At 35.7% G+C, this 15,678-nt stretch overlaps 1 protein-coding gene across 6 annotated transcripts in view; it reads right to left on the bottom strand.

Moving 5' to 3' along the window:
* Nucleotides 1-15,678, bottom strand: part of IDE (insulin degrading enzyme) — a 130,970-nt gene that overhangs the window by 46,979 nt on the left and 68,313 nt on the right. For all 6 annotated transcript variants that reach the window (XM_056802483.1, XM_003339947.4, XM_056802479.1 and 3 more), the window contains 3 exons: nt 9,414-9,536; nt 1,895-2,007; nt 1,078-1,240 (listed from right to left, as the gene is read on the bottom strand). In XM_056802483.1, coding sequence (XP_056658461.1) covers nt 1,078-1,240; nt 1,895-2,007; nt 9,414-9,536 — 399 coding nt within the window. The remainder of the gene's footprint in view (nt 1-1,077; nt 1,241-1,894; nt 2,008-9,413; nt 9,537-15,678) is intronic.

Here is a 15,678-nt window from a genome sequence, read left to right as displayed (position 1 = left end):
TGACAAAGAGATTTTATTACCAGGCTTATGAGTCACCATATACAGGTACACCAAAATATTTAGAACAACATTTTTAACTTGAAGCATATATTGGGGAATAGTTAAACAAACTGAATATGAGTATATGGGTATAAGGGTATGTGACTTATGAATATAAGGGAATATTACTGGGTTGTAAGAAATTACAAACATGATGAATACAGAGAAATATGGATTATATGAACTAATGTAAAGTAAGGCAAACAGTCAAAAAAAATCATGCATAATGACTACAATATAAACAGAAATAAGAGCACAATCCAAAATGAATGTTAAAAAATTACACAGAACAAACATGGCCTGAAATAAGAGATTAGAGGAATGGGGGTGGCCCTCAGTGGATTGAAAGCCAGACCTATCTGGCCTCAGACATTTTTCTGGCTGTGTGACCCTTGATAAGTCACTTAAACCCTTATTGCCTAGCCTTTACCCCTTTTCTGATTTAGAACCAATATATAGTATTGATTCTAAAAGGGAAGATAAGAATTCTTCAAAAGGAAGAGAAAGAAAGGAAAAAGAGATAAGAGAAGGCTCTGTTCCCACTTTGTAGAGGCAGGAGATTGAGTGTGGTATACACAACATGTTTTTAAACTTTTGTAATTAGTTTTGCTAATTTTTTTTTATCTTTAAAAATACCATTTGTTAACACTATGCAGTGACTCTCTTGAGAGGGAAAGAGAAAAGAATACAGAGGGAATTTTGGTGTTTAAAAAAAAATAAGACAACAGTAAACAGTAAAAAAATATACTCTACCAACCCCAAAAACCGCATTTCAAATTTAGTCAAGTTTCAAAGCAATCTCCATAGCAATTTTGATGTATAAAGAACCAAATCAATTTTATAAGACTTTAAGTACCTTCCCCAATTGACAAATGGTCAAAGGATTATGAATAAGCAGTTTTCAGATGAGAAGTCAAAACTCTCTATAATTATATGAAAAATGTTCTAAAGGCATAGCAATCTTGGGAAAGAAATGATTGGGCCAAGTTAAGAACACTGGGAAATTAAAATTCAAAAGCTGACTACCAAGAGACTTACCCTTTGATTTTAGTTCTGATAAGAGACTTCCAGGGCCTTCATGTCCAATAAGATGACCAAGATAATGACCAGGGTTTGATTTATAATATTTCTGAAGATCAGGTATTGGAAATGTAACATACAGATTTCTAATGTCCTTAATGGGCACAACCTTATAAAGTTGCTGAAAATAAACAAAGACATTAAACTAACTAAAACTCATTGAATCTAATATTCATCAAGTACAAAGCCTAAAACTTGGTGGAAAACTAGGTATTAGATATAAATGTCAAGTTCACATCAAATTGAAAAAAATTAATGAGATTTCATGTTTGTAGAATTTCTTTATAAGTCAACTTCCTTCATTAATCAAAAGTAGCAATGGACAAAAAGGTCTGGAGAACTGAAGTTCTAATCCCAGTCCTACCACAAGGATAAGGTATGTCACACTTCAGGTGAGTCACTTAACTTTTCTAGGTCTTAGTTTACTCATATGTAAAAATAGGGACAATAATATTTTTATAATCTACCTCTTTTTCATCAGGGCTGTTGTGCAAATGAGATTTTGTTAAGTGAAAGTATTTTGTCATTATAAAGTGTTAAAAGAAAGTTAGCCATTATCAGAAAGTTCAAAATTTTGATACTGGAAAATAACTACTACAGTTTACTGAATTCTCTTCATGCTGTACTCACTACAACTATCTTTACTATTGCACAGTATCAAATACACCAAAATTCTGTCTTATAAATAATACTACCAGAAAGGGTGGCTTTCTTCTACTCTTCTTGAGCAAAGTTCTTATAATCCCATGTCTAAAAGAAAAGTACATTTACTCACCCTAAGATGCTCCTCTTGGAAAGGGTGTTCTGGAAATTCTGGTAATGGGACATTTTTGTTCTCTACTTCTGAAAATAGCTTCACAACAAGCTCAGTCAGCTCATCTAGTGTCTCTGCAAAAAAGCAAGCCATTCAAATCAAGACTTTAAATGCATGGTTATTAGGAACACCTTGTCTTTTAGTCAATAAAATCATGTTACAAATCTCAGCCCTAACAAGAAACTACAAAGCAAAACCATGTCACTGTATTGAAACAGTTAAAACCTCTAAATAACATTAAGTTATGAAAAAATTTTAGTATAACAAATATATATGAAAGGCTGGAGGAGAACATAACTGAGGATCAATGCTGAATCAATGCTATCAACTGCTGAATGATTGAGGTCTTTGCCCCAGATCATCCACAATTATCATCCACAATTAAAAGGCACAAATATGTGAAAAAAAAGACCTGAAGAGTATGTATAATTGTTTTATTTGTTACACTTATATTTTAAATAGAACTTTCAACATTCTTTCAACATAAACTTAGTACCTCACGAGCAAGAATAATGAAAGTTAGGAAGCTACTAGACAACATTCTTCCTCTCTGAACCAAGAATTCCACTCTCTTTTTCTTCCTCAAGGACATAGGCCTTCTTATAGGTGTCACCATCCAGGGATTCTTCCTTTTTTATTTTTTTGCAGGCTAGTATTCCAAAATCTCTATTTGTCATGTACTGATTTTTTATTCTTTGTGTCATTTTTCACATAATGAATTATAATGACCTGAAGGTATTTTTCATGAATTCAACCCAGCATCAAAAAGACTATGGTTTTAAAGAACTGTCAGGTATACTAAAATCCAAATGAAACAAAGCCAGAGCCAGGAAAAAGAAAACCTTAAAAAAAAGAAAAGAAAAAGTTGTTTGAAATAATAACAAGATATAGACCAAAACTTGGGGAAGATAACAAAGGAGAATAAAATAACTCAAGCCCTAATATTGTTCCTGTCTCTTGTACTAAGAACAGTTTACAAACTCGAAAGGATAATCTAAATATTGTTAAGAGAGAATTGAAGCCCAAGAATCCTAACGGATTCACTATAAGAACATTTAATGTCTTAAGAGATTTGCGTTTCCAGAAGCATACATGCTGCCTTCATGGATACTGGAGAACAAACAAAAAACTATGTAAATGTGATCTCTCAAAATTACTTCTACAAATCACAGAGCATAGAGAAGGCAGTACCAAACTAAAAATGGACAAAAATAGACGTTTAAAAATCAAGATAAGGGGGCAGCTGGGTAGCTCAGTAGATTGAGAGCCAGGCCTAGAGATGGGAGGTCCTCCTTTCAAATCTGGCTTCAGACACTTCCTAACTGTGTGACTCCCACTGCCTATTCCTTACTGCTTTTCTGCCTTAGAACCAATACACAATATTGATTCTAAGACAGAAGGTAAGGGTTAAAAAATCAAGACAATATGTAAAAGGGTTGAAAAGATGGCTTTTAAAAAAAATTATAATTGATACCAAAATTTTAGTCCTTGACAAAGTCCAGTAAAATTTACTAAGAATAAATCAAGTCAAACTAAGCTTGCTTTTTATTTTTCCTGCAAGACACATGACAAAAATACATTTAAACTTTGCAGACAGTAACCTTTGTGAATAAGGTGAACTTTGTGAATAAGGTAAATTACCAGATGGTAATTTACATGCCCTGTGACAGCTAAGCATGGAGGACCCTGGTGGTTTTAAAGAACTGAAATATTTCAACAAACAACTCTGACAACTTGGAAAATCTGTAGTGCCAAGTCCTAACTAACTGCTTGCCCTGATATTTAAAAGCATTAATTTTGAGTTTCAAAACCCAAGTAATTTCAAAAGGCCTAAAAATGGAACCAAAATTAACAAGATGAAACTTAACAGGGATGGATCTAAGGTCCTATGTTTAGGTTAAAAAATAATAACTGTACAAAACATGATAGGAGAGCTAGCTATTAAAACAAAAGATTTATTTAACTGAGCACAAAAATTTTACACGAGTCAGAAATATTTAAAAATTTCAAAACCAGCCAGTTAATAAGCCTTCAGGCTAGCACTGAGGACATAAACAGAAGCCATAAGCAGTCTGTGCTCTGAGGAGCTCACAGTCCTAATGAGGGAGACAACCCAAAACAACCTGTATAAACAGAGAGAATCAAGAGTGAGAAAGCTGCATCAAGGGAATCAGGAAATGCTTTTCATAAAAGATGAGATTTGAGCTGAGAGTTGAAAGAAACCAGGGAAAATAGGTGGTAAAGATGAGGAGAGGATTCCAGGCACAAGGAGCAGTGAAAATCTCCAGTCTAGAGATGAAGTGTCTTGTCTGAGGAAGAGCCCGGAGCCCAGTGTCTCTGGGTCACAGAATGAGAAGTGAGGGATGTAACGATTCTGGGCATATATAGGGACTGGAAGGCTAAATGAAGATACATCAGATTTGACCCAAAAAGTGATAGGGAGCCACCAGAATTGACCTGAATAGTGGGGTGAGATGGTTACAGTTGTACTTCTTGAATATTAATTTGACAGCTTAGTGGGGGATGGTTTGCAGTAGGGAGATTTGTGGAAGGGAGACCAGCCAGAAGGCTACTCCAGGATGAATCGAAGAAGGCCTGCATCAAGGAAGTGGCAGGATCTGAAGAGAAAAAGGGGGCATGTAAAAGAGATGTTACCAAGGATCTGGTAACAAACTTGATATGGAGAATGAGAGTAAGGAACTGAGGATGCTCCCTACACCTTAGGTGAAAGCCTTAAAAAAAAAATAATTAGGAAATATTGAACAATATAAACAAAAATACACTGAAACACAGGTAACAAATTTAAAAATTACAACAATATGGGACCCAAAGGTGGCTTATGTATAGATTAGTGGCTCCCATTTATATTTGACTTTGATATCACAGCCTTAAAGGATTTCCTCCATCCTTGATAGATACATCAAAATCATTTAAAATGTCTTGAAAAATATAACAACAGAGACACTTTGTTCAGTGATTCTTTGATTATTAATATCAAGCAAGGCATAAAACACAGAGAGACATGTGCTTGGCAAAGGTGTTTGATGTTCTCACAGACAAGGTTGAGCATCGAGTCTGAATCAGAGATTTTCTAAAGATGACAAGTCTGCAGAAAATATCAAGGCTTACAACACCTTGGAGTATCTTAAAGGAGGCATTTCTTAATAACCCATTGATACCCTAGACAGAAATTGTTAAGTTCAGAAGCATGGAGGAAAAGATAATGAGTTCAGTATTAGATATACAGAGTTTAAGATATCTACATGACAGCAGTCTAAGATATCCAATAAGCAGTTGGAGATATGACTCGGGAGGTCAGAAGAGAGAAACTCCCTGGAATAATCTGGATTGGCATTTGGCCTGTAATAATTTTTAGTCTTAGAAAGCCATCTAGGAGGGGCAGCAAGGTACTACAGTGGATAGAGCACCAGACCTGAAATCAGGAGGGCCTGGGTCCAAGTCTGGCCTCAGACACTTCCTAGCTGTGTGTCCCTGGGCAAGGACGCAGGGTGGTGAGGCAAGGAGCCAAAGGCACTGAGAGATTGAGTCCTCAGTCACACAACTAAGAATATGTCAGAGACAGGACTCGAAACCCATCTAGGTCTTTGGGATTCCCAAGGCTATCCCTCTAGGCACTAAATCATTGGCTTCTCTAGTCTCCATTAGGCTACATTAGTCTAAACACGGCACTTAAAGGAGGTAATATTCTCCTTAGGGGATCAAATCACATTTAGAATGTTCCATAAAGTTCTAGGTGATATAATTCAAAAAGAACACTGACAAATTAGAAAGTGAGAAAGAGAGAAAACATGCTAAATTAGAATGGTTAAGTGAAGATCCAAGAAGAGACAACATTAAGGTCTTCAAAATCAGAAATCAAGCATTATATAAATGGGAAGCAGCCTAGTGAGGGTTCAGGTCACACACATTAATGCAATCCCTAAGACCCTGAAAAAGATAGTCAAGTAGTCATCACATGGCTATGAACAACTTTCTGGGTGACACTTAAAGAAGCCAAGGAGAAAGTGAGCCCGGGGAGAGTTAGGGTTCGGTGTCACGCTTACAAGGGGGAGAGAAGAAATTTTAATAGAGATTTAACATAACACAGGAAAATGAGGTGAGGTAAGAGAAACAGTGCTGAGGTTTTCTAAAATGATAGGAATGAAAAACATATTTTATTCATTGATAATTACTTGACAGAGCCTTCTAGTGCCATAAAAAACCTCACAGAAAAAATTATCTGATAAACAAGTTACAATCACTTTGCAATTAAAAAAAAAACACTTCCCAAATGAGGTTATTAATGAACTATATCAACATCTACTATGTACTACTATCACAGCAAGGATTTGGATTATTTAAAACATTTCCCCTTATGCAGATAAAGGTTGTTAGAATAGTTTATTATAGGCAATGAAATTCTTTTGAAAGTGTGCTTTTAGATCATTCTATAAATCCAGCAATGTATATTTGTTTATCTAACCTACAGATACACTTAGAAAGGTGATTTATAAAATCACAGGATATTCTAGATAAGAAAGGAATCCTGGAGATCATACAATTGAAACTTTTCCTTTTAAAAATAAGAAAACTGGGTTTACTAATGGGTAGACTAAAGTTGAAGCCCTGGTCTTTTTGTTTTACTATCAGTGTTCTTACTACAACATGATATCCACATTACTCCTTTTACATTTTTAAAATTTTCATTTATATAAAGTAAACAAAGTTTTTTAATGAACATATTTCTCCCTAAAATAAAAGCCCAGCAGTTACAACAGTGTTCTTTTAATGATGCTATATGGTACGATTCGATATAAGGCAGAGAATGCCACAGTTTCTGAAAGAGCTGAAGTTAAAAGTTATTCAGAACTGAAAGAGGTAGCTGGGTGGCTCTGGCTCTTTCTGCTCTTCTGTCTTGGAACCAATACTCAGTATTTATTCTAAAACAGAAGGTAAGGGGAGGGAGAGGGAGAGGGAGACGGAGGGAGGGAGGGAGGGAGAGAGAGAGAGAGAGAGAGAGAGAGAGAGAGAGAGAGAGAGAGAGAGAGAGAGAGAGAGAGAGAGAGAGAGAGAGAGGGAGGGAGAAATAAAGAAAACTGAAAGGTGCAGGTGAGAAAGAGTAAGGTACAACATGTTACTAAAGAAGAATGTAGCATCCCAAGCATATTCACATCTATGAAATATAAATGACTGTATGATTACTGTGTCTCCAAGCATAAGGTTATACCAATGAGGCTTGTGAATGTAACCTTGAACTGGCCATGCGGCCCTTGGCTAAGACAAACTCATTAACATGCTCGGACTCAATTCCCTGGGAAAGCAAAGATTGCAAACCTCGCTTTCCCATCTACACGCCCAAAGGTGTTCCCTCTATCTTGCCACCCAATCTTAAGTGTCTATACTTTGTGATGTGGTTACTACGTCCTTGGGAGTACCGCCCAAGCAGGACAGGAATAAATTCAGAGGCAAACCCATGAACTTCCTCTTGGCCTTTCTCCCTTTCATGGAGCTCCACTGGGCTCCTCAATGACTATGTCTCTCTCTCCTCTTAACCTTCTCCTTCCCGAGGCTGTAACCATCTCGGCCTGCTTTCCCTATCTTAATCTCCTCATCCACCTCGTGTTCCTTTGTACTCATACTTTCCTATCAAAGGGAGTATCATAGGGGTTGCCTGCCCTATCCAACCACTGACTTGTCCGTGTCTTTCATTTCCACCCTGGTTCTCGGTTCCTACCTCTCCTCGGGTCCCATCACAAAGGTGAGCCCCTTCCCTTGTGGGACCCTGCTGGTCAGGGAAGTCCATTAAGGAAAACCCCACAAAGAATGTGCAGAAGCAGCATAAAAGATGTCCTCAGTCATGACTGGAAAAAAGACAACCAAGTCTCATACTTAAAGGCAAAGGGAACTGACTCAGTGTGGTTCAGTGCTGTAAAAATTCAAGAAACGTCTATTGGGAAAATGGCAGACATATGAGTCAAAGCATAGTTGTGAAAGTTAAGCCCTTTATAACAGGGTTTATTGGTCCAAATTTTCCTCTCCTTTTCCCCTGAAAGTAACTATCTTAAAATCATCTGATATTTAAGTAACATTTTGTAGTTATTAAGTGTTTTAGGTGTATCATTTCATTTGATTCTCTTTATAATCCTAGAAGGTGGATAATTTTAAAAAATGATACTTCATTTTAGAGAGAAGGAAACTGAGGCCAAGAAATATGAAGATAAATATTCAAAGTAACAGAGGTGGGAAATGGCAGGGCCAAGATGTTAAGTACATTATTTACTCTATGCTGATTCTGTGAAAATTGAGATTAACTCCACCCTACTTATTCTTTAGATTTTTAGCCACCAGGAATGTATACACCCCACACTTAGGGATTTAGAGTGGGGGAGGAAGGTCTATGACCTACATGTGCTAGCAAGTGACAAATCAAAAACAACTGATTGCCCCCTGGGCAGTCCAAAGCCAAGTTTAAGCTACAACTGGTACATGTAAAGGTGGAAGGAAGACAGAGGAAGGGATGCAAAGGACTGTGTTCTCTGTCTCTCTCTCATTTCCTTACTTTCTTCTCTCTACTGGTAAATAAAGTACCATAAAAGCCATTCTGACTTGAGTAATTCATTTGAATTTAGTAATTAAATTCTTGGTGACCAAACTCTTTATAAATATTTAGTCCAACCATAATTTTCACTCCTTAAAATTCTAAAAGTAAAATCTTGGGAACTAAAAAGGAAAGAAGATTTTAAAAAAACATGGTGATGGTACAATGAGTATCTCTGTACACATCATGGAAAGTGGAGGTGAATTGCTTTCCTCTTCCTTCCTAAATATGTCAATATTAAACAAGTCAATATTACGAGCCCTAACAGAGGAATGAGCAAGAAAATCTGTCCTAATGGAATTTCTGATATCGTTTGAGTGGTATATGTAAGTCAGTCAGTTGTCATGTTCTTTGAGGTCTTTACCTCACATAGAAAAACTATAATGGGGGGTGGGGGACAGCTAGGTGGCTCAGTGGTTTGAGAGCCAGGCTCAGAGACAGGAGGGCCTGGGTTCAAATATGGCCTCAGATATGTCCTAGCTGTGTGACCCTGGGCAAGTCACTTAGCCCCCATTGCTTAGCCTTTACCACTCTTCTGCTTTGGGACCAATACACAGCATTGATTCTAAGATGGAAGGTAAGGGTTTTTAAAAAAGAAAAAGAAAAAAAAACATAGCCTGGCTAGCCAAAAGTAGAATTTTCATTGTAGGGGAACTGAAATATCGGTGTTTGCTTTTATGTTACTTTATTCAAATTCAGTTTGGACATAAAACAGCTACAAATTAATTGGGTTCCAAATGCCAACATATTTCATCTTAAATGTTTTCCACTTGTTCTAACCAATATTTACTTTTTAAAAGAAACAAGTAACTGAGATTATATTTTAAATCCATAATGTTACTTATATTATCTCATTCTCTGATAAATTTCTGGAATGCTTACCTCGTCCCAGCACACAAATAGCCATTAAGTTGGATGAGTAAAAAGTAGAATGGAATTTCAGTAATTCTTGTCTTACATCAATACCTTCTTGAGTTGGTCTTGTTTCCAAGGTATATTTGTTACCTGAAAGAAAAGTGGTGATTTAAAAATGTCTTAAACAATAAAAGCTCATGAAATTAATTACTAGCTTTCTGACTGCTCCAAAACCTTCTAAACTATAGGCTTGTAATTACCACTAAAACAAAACAACTTCCTATATCTGGATAGATTCAAGACAAGTTTAATCTAAATATAAAAACTCTCTGCAGAGCACAAAGCTAATTTGCACAAAAAAATACAAAGATCAAAAAAGGAAAAGAACTATATATATTAAAAAATTAAGTATAACTTAATCTATATAGAGGTTATTTTTCCTAATAACATGCCAGATAAATATCTCTTTAATCTCCTAATGATTCCTCTGGTTTCAGATACTTTAAAATTAAAAAATAAAATGCCATACACTTTTCAAAACCAATAGCATTTCTATATAAGAAAAAAACACAAGAAACAGTAATAGAAAGGAAATGAAGTAACCACAAACTGCATAAAATATTGGGATCAATCTCCCAAAGCACACAAAAGAGTTCTATAGATACCCTTACAAAGTGCTCCTTAAAGAAATGAAGAAAAACTTAAAGGGCTGGAATAATATTTGGAGCAACTAGGCAATGAAGCAGATGTACAGTACAGAGCCTGGAATCAGAAGGACCCAAGTTCAAATTTGACCTCAAGACACTATGTGATTTGGGGCAAGTCACTTAACCCTGTCTGGCTCCATTTTCTCATTGGTATCGAGAAGGAAATGGCAAACCACTCTAGTATCTTTGCCAAGAAAATCCCAAAAAGGGATCATGAAAAATTGGACATGACTGAAAACAACCAAACAACAATATTCACTGCTCATGGCTAGCTCTTGCAATATAATAAAATGCCAAAATTCATTTATACTTTTAGTGATATACCAAATTACCATGGAGGTATTTTACAGAAATTTGATAAATAACAATATTATTTTGGAAAAAACAAAAGATCTAAATTATTGAAAAATACGATGAAAAGATGTAGGGATGGAGGAGGGATAGCACTTCCAGACCTCAAACTATATTACAAAGCAGCAGTTATCAAAATCTTATGGTATTGGATAAAGAATAGACAAGGAGATTCAAAAACAATATAATCCAATAATCCGTTGTTTGATAAAAGCAGAAAACATAAATTACCTAGGGAACTCTATTTGATAAAAACTTATAAGTAAACTGGAAAGCAGCATGGCAAAAAATAAAAAATAAAAAAATTTACCAAGATATGTAAACAACATTTATATATAGGTGTACACACACACACACACACACACACACACACACACACACACACACACACACACACACACACACACCCCTAAAGCTATTCCCCAATAGATACATGCTCAAATGAAATAAATAATTTTGAAAAGAACTCAAAAGTATTCACAACCACAGGAAAATTATGAAAACAGCTCTGAGGTTTTGCTTTGAGAATTTATAGCAGCACTCTTTGTGATACCAAAAACCTGGAAACAAAGTAGATGTCCACTGATTAGAATGGAGAGTACATAAATACAGCGGAATATTGCTGTGATATTAAGAAACAATGAAAATTAGTAAGATATGATGGATATGATGAATACAGAGAAACATGCAAAAATTCATATGAACTGATGCAAAGTAAGTAAGCTGAACCAGGAAAATAACATATACAATGTAAACAGAAGGAACTAACACCACAAAACAATCAAGAATAAATATTGGGGGTAATTAGATAGCTCAGTGGATGGAGAGTCAACCCTGGAGATGGGAGGTCCTGGATTCAAATGTGATCTCAGACAAGTCCTAGCTGGGTGACCCTGGGCAAGTCACTTAACCCCCATTGCCTAGCTCTTACCACTCTTCTGCCTCAGTATTTATACACATTGTTGACTCTGAGACAGAAGGTAAGGGTTTTTTGTTTTGTTTAAATATGGCTCTCTAGGAGGAAAACAGGTACAGGGAGAAATTTAGGTGATATAAAACAAAAGAAATCCATCAGGAAAGATTTATCTTAAAAGATTCCTCAGATGTTATATTAGAAATAACTTTCTTCCATCAAACTTTGATAATAAACATCAGTAAGAGCATAAGACCTTAGAAGATACATGCTTGTCAATGTTAACTGGAGGAAATTTCACAACCAAACTGATTATGTCTACTATAAATTTGTTATTTAATCTCACCTGGGTCCTTATTAGAGTAAACCAAACTTCTTACTTTTCCTCAATTAACTTTCTATTTTAATCCACACAATGAGATCACAACATTCAAAGAATGAAATATTGTATTTTAAAAGACAGGAAAAGGCTTGTTATTATTGAAGTGAGAGATTTCAGAGTACAGTTAAACCATCAACTCATCAGAACTGAGATCAGAATTGTTAAAAAAAAAAAGGCAAAACCAAGAAGAATGACAGAAGAAAATATGATATAGAATAGAGCTTTGTATCTCTGGGATATGCTCTAAGATTTACTTTTGGATGGCTGAAATTGTTTATATAAAGGGAACACTTACTGACCCCATATAAATGTGCTTTGCAGCATAGATAGATAGATAGATAGATAGATAGATAGATAGACAGAGAGATAGATAGATAGATAGATAGATAGATAGATAGATAGATAGATAGATAGATGGATAAACTGTGCAACACCCCCTCTCTTAAAAGTAAAAGTGAGAAAAGGTGAAACTGAAAGCAGAGCACAACAGGCAGCATTCCAGCCTGTCATGTTGACTGTAGATAACTGAAAACACAGAAAAAAGAAGCCACAGATAAGGAGGCCCTACTGTACAGGCATAACAGCTTAACTCTGAAATACTACTTATAAACAGAAATTAAAATGTTATTTTTGGCTCACAATGTTCATATTTAGAGTCTATCAATTCTTTCCTCAAACAAGGTATTGACAATATAATTATGAAGTTCTCTCTTATCTCTAAGTCTGGCCTTTGCTCCTTCTAGACTCTCAACCATGCTTTTCCATATATTTCTTCTCCTTACTTTTTTTAACACATTTCAATGAAATGATAAAGAATTAAAATATGTTGATTTCATTTAGATAGTATCTAAATAGTTCTTAATAGAATTTCTTTATCATACATCATCCTGGACAATGAACATTGCTACATAAGCTTTTAATAATTTTCATGGTCTTGTAAATATTTATTATTAATATTGCAATACACGAAAACCAAAAATCACATTAAGGATTGATATTGTTGTTAGTTCTGAGCATGTGAAAAAGCCCACTCTGCCAACTCTTTTCTTTGCCTCTCCAAGGAGTATCTGGGAGTCATCTTTCCATTTAGCTGAAACTTCTTCCTTCCTTCAAGTTTCATTTAAAGAAGGAATGTAAAGACTGATATGATTTAAGCTCCTCTGTTCCCTTTTCCCATCTCTCTGCCACCATCACTAGTCAGGTAGAAAAGGGTCACACAGAACTAAGGGTCATTAACATTTTTTTTTGTTTGGTTAATGAATCATTGTTATCATGGGAGGGGAAAAAACATGCTCCCAGATATGTCATTGTTGCTTCTCTGGAATGAATGAGGCAGGTACATGGAAGAGACCCAAGCTGTTAACAAGACATACCTGACACCCTTCTAGTAGAGCAAAATCATGCTATTCTCTATTGGCATCACCTTTGCGAATCTAGCCTCACCTCCCATGTCACTAGAAGGCATTTTAGTAAATTCTGTAGATAGGCAAGAGAAGACACAAAAGAGCACCATGTCATAAAAATCCAAAAGAATGGTCAAATTCTGCCAAAAGACCAAGAAGGATGAAGATTGAGAAAGGGCCATCAGATCTGGTATTAAGAGATTACCTGTGGGGCAGGCTAGGTGGCTCAGTATAGAAAGCCAGGCCAAGAGACAAGAGGTCCAGGATTCAAATATGACCTCAGATACTTCCCTTATTATGTGACCCTGGGCAAGTCACTTAATCCCCATTGCCTAGTGACTTCACCCCATTGCCTGCCCCTTACCACTCTTCTTCCATGGAGCCAGTACCTAGTATTAATTCTAAAACAAAAAGTAAGAGTCTTAAAGTCAGAGAGATGGGGTAGGGGAGGATCACTGTAACTTTGGGAAATAATTGGAGTAAAGAACACTACAGAGTTGAAGTGGTTAACAGCAGGGTTGAGGTCGGGAAAAAGTGAAGTTAGAGCAGGATAGAATGAGAGGTCTGAAGGTCCCAGGAAGGATGAAGAATAAGTTTAAGAAGGATAAAGCAAAGGAATGGAATGAAAGGTTCTGATTAAAAGAGCAAAAGAATTTGGAATTTTTAATTATATAAGTGGAACACGTGGTATATGGCAAAATCAAGGTTGTGACCATTTCTTTGTAATAATAATGTCAGTCAGCATTTATATGTCTTTAAAGTTTACAAAATTCTTTACAAATATTTTTCCTTTTTTTAAATACCCTCCATCATAGAATCAATGCTGTGTATTGTCTGTTGTCACACAGTAAATACTGAATAAACTCTTGTACCTTGACTTCATTTGTTTTTTAAAGTAGATGATAAATCCATCAAATTATTTTCAAAACTGTCCCTTTTTGTGTCTCCTTTTGAATATCCTTCTGTATTTTTTTAAATGTTTCATTTGACCTCTTCTTTTTTAGGATTGAGAAAAATCATTATTATTTCCTCACTTGTATCTCCTCTCGCCCAATGATTCTTTCTTTTTTTTTTCCAAACCGTATCTTCTGTTTTAGAAGCAATATTGTATATTGGTTCCAAGGCAGAAGAGTAGTAAGGGCCAGGCAATAGAGGTTGTGTTAGAGAAAGAACATTTTGCAACAAACTGAGCAGTGCAAACATCAGAGTGAGTGACTTACAGGAGCATGTGACTAAAAGTCACATGGGAGCCTAAGGCTGGAGATCTGGAGAAAGGTTCTAATGTCCTAACTGACACACTTCTCTCCTGAAAGGACCTTGATTGGAAAGGCTTGAAAAAACAGTTTTCTGCTTCTCCTGAAACCAGCTGAAGAGAGCAATCTTTTGAATCTGGCTGCTTGAGTAAAGAAGATTGAAGACCAACTTCACCTCTGGACCTGTTTGGACACTAATCAACTGAAGATCCTGGCCCTTTTGATTGGACTTCATGTGTGAGATTTGGTTATTGGGGAAATTTACTGCTTAGCTTAATAAGATAGTTTTAGATGGATTTATAGACATTAGAGTGTAAGATAACTTATAGAATTTCTCCTAACACCTATTCCTTCCTCCCCTTCCCAACCAATAAATCTTAATTTTTTATATGTTCCCTTTTGTTCATTCCTCATCAAATTCCTATCATAACAGTTTGGCAAGTCAGCTAGGTTTATTGTATGTTTACTGTATTAGTATTTCTTAACATAGAGAGGGAAGTTTGAGCCAACATTCTAATCCATTTTAGGTGGCTAGGAGCTTAGGAGGAAAACCAAATAGAATTCTGAGGGCTTGGCTTGCTCAGAAGGGTTATTAGGACTACACCACAGACCCCCAGCAGCCATCTTGGAAAAACTGTTTTGTTTTGTTATTTGAAATTTATTTGTTAATTATTTATTTGTTGTATGTATAAATTATATTGTAATAATGTTTTGAATAATACTCTGAGTATGGAAACTAACATGTTAGCAGGCACGTTTAATACTATGCTAATAGTACTGTTTCAATATGTAATGTATATTCCTTATTTTATTTTTGTATCCTTCCCTAACTACTGTCACCATGTTTTCAAAATGGATTGTATGAAGCCAGTAATGGATGTGAAACTGTATGATGTTATGGCCTAGGTACCCCTTGCTGTTATCTGTGGGTGTATTGTGTACAAGTCTTGTGCTTCTGTGTGCCTTTGTGTAAATCGCCTGAAAGATCTAGTAACTTGGTTTAGAAGAGATTCTGATTTAAAACTTATGGTTGTACATTTGAAACAACAAATGGATACACTGGAGCAAATTATAAATAACATTAATATGAACTAAAGCTGTGCAAATGACAACAACAAAATAAACAATAAAGGGGAAAGAATGAATAGGCTAGAACAGGAGGAAGCACCAGGAATAGTAAATTTATGTCCCCTAAGAGATATGCCAGTGGTTAAAAAAAATGAGGTACATATGGTTAAAATGCACAAAAGATTTTCCCCAGAGGACCTTGAAGCCATCAAAAG

This window comes from Monodelphis domestica, chromosome 1 (assembly GCF_027887165.1).
Source record: "Monodelphis domestica isolate mMonDom1 chromosome 1, mMonDom1.pri, whole genome shotgun sequence".
Lineage (NCBI taxonomy): Eukaryota > Metazoa > Chordata > Mammalia > Didelphimorphia > Didelphidae > Monodelphis > Monodelphis domestica.
This window is presented reverse-complemented; position numbering and strand designations above follow the sequence as displayed.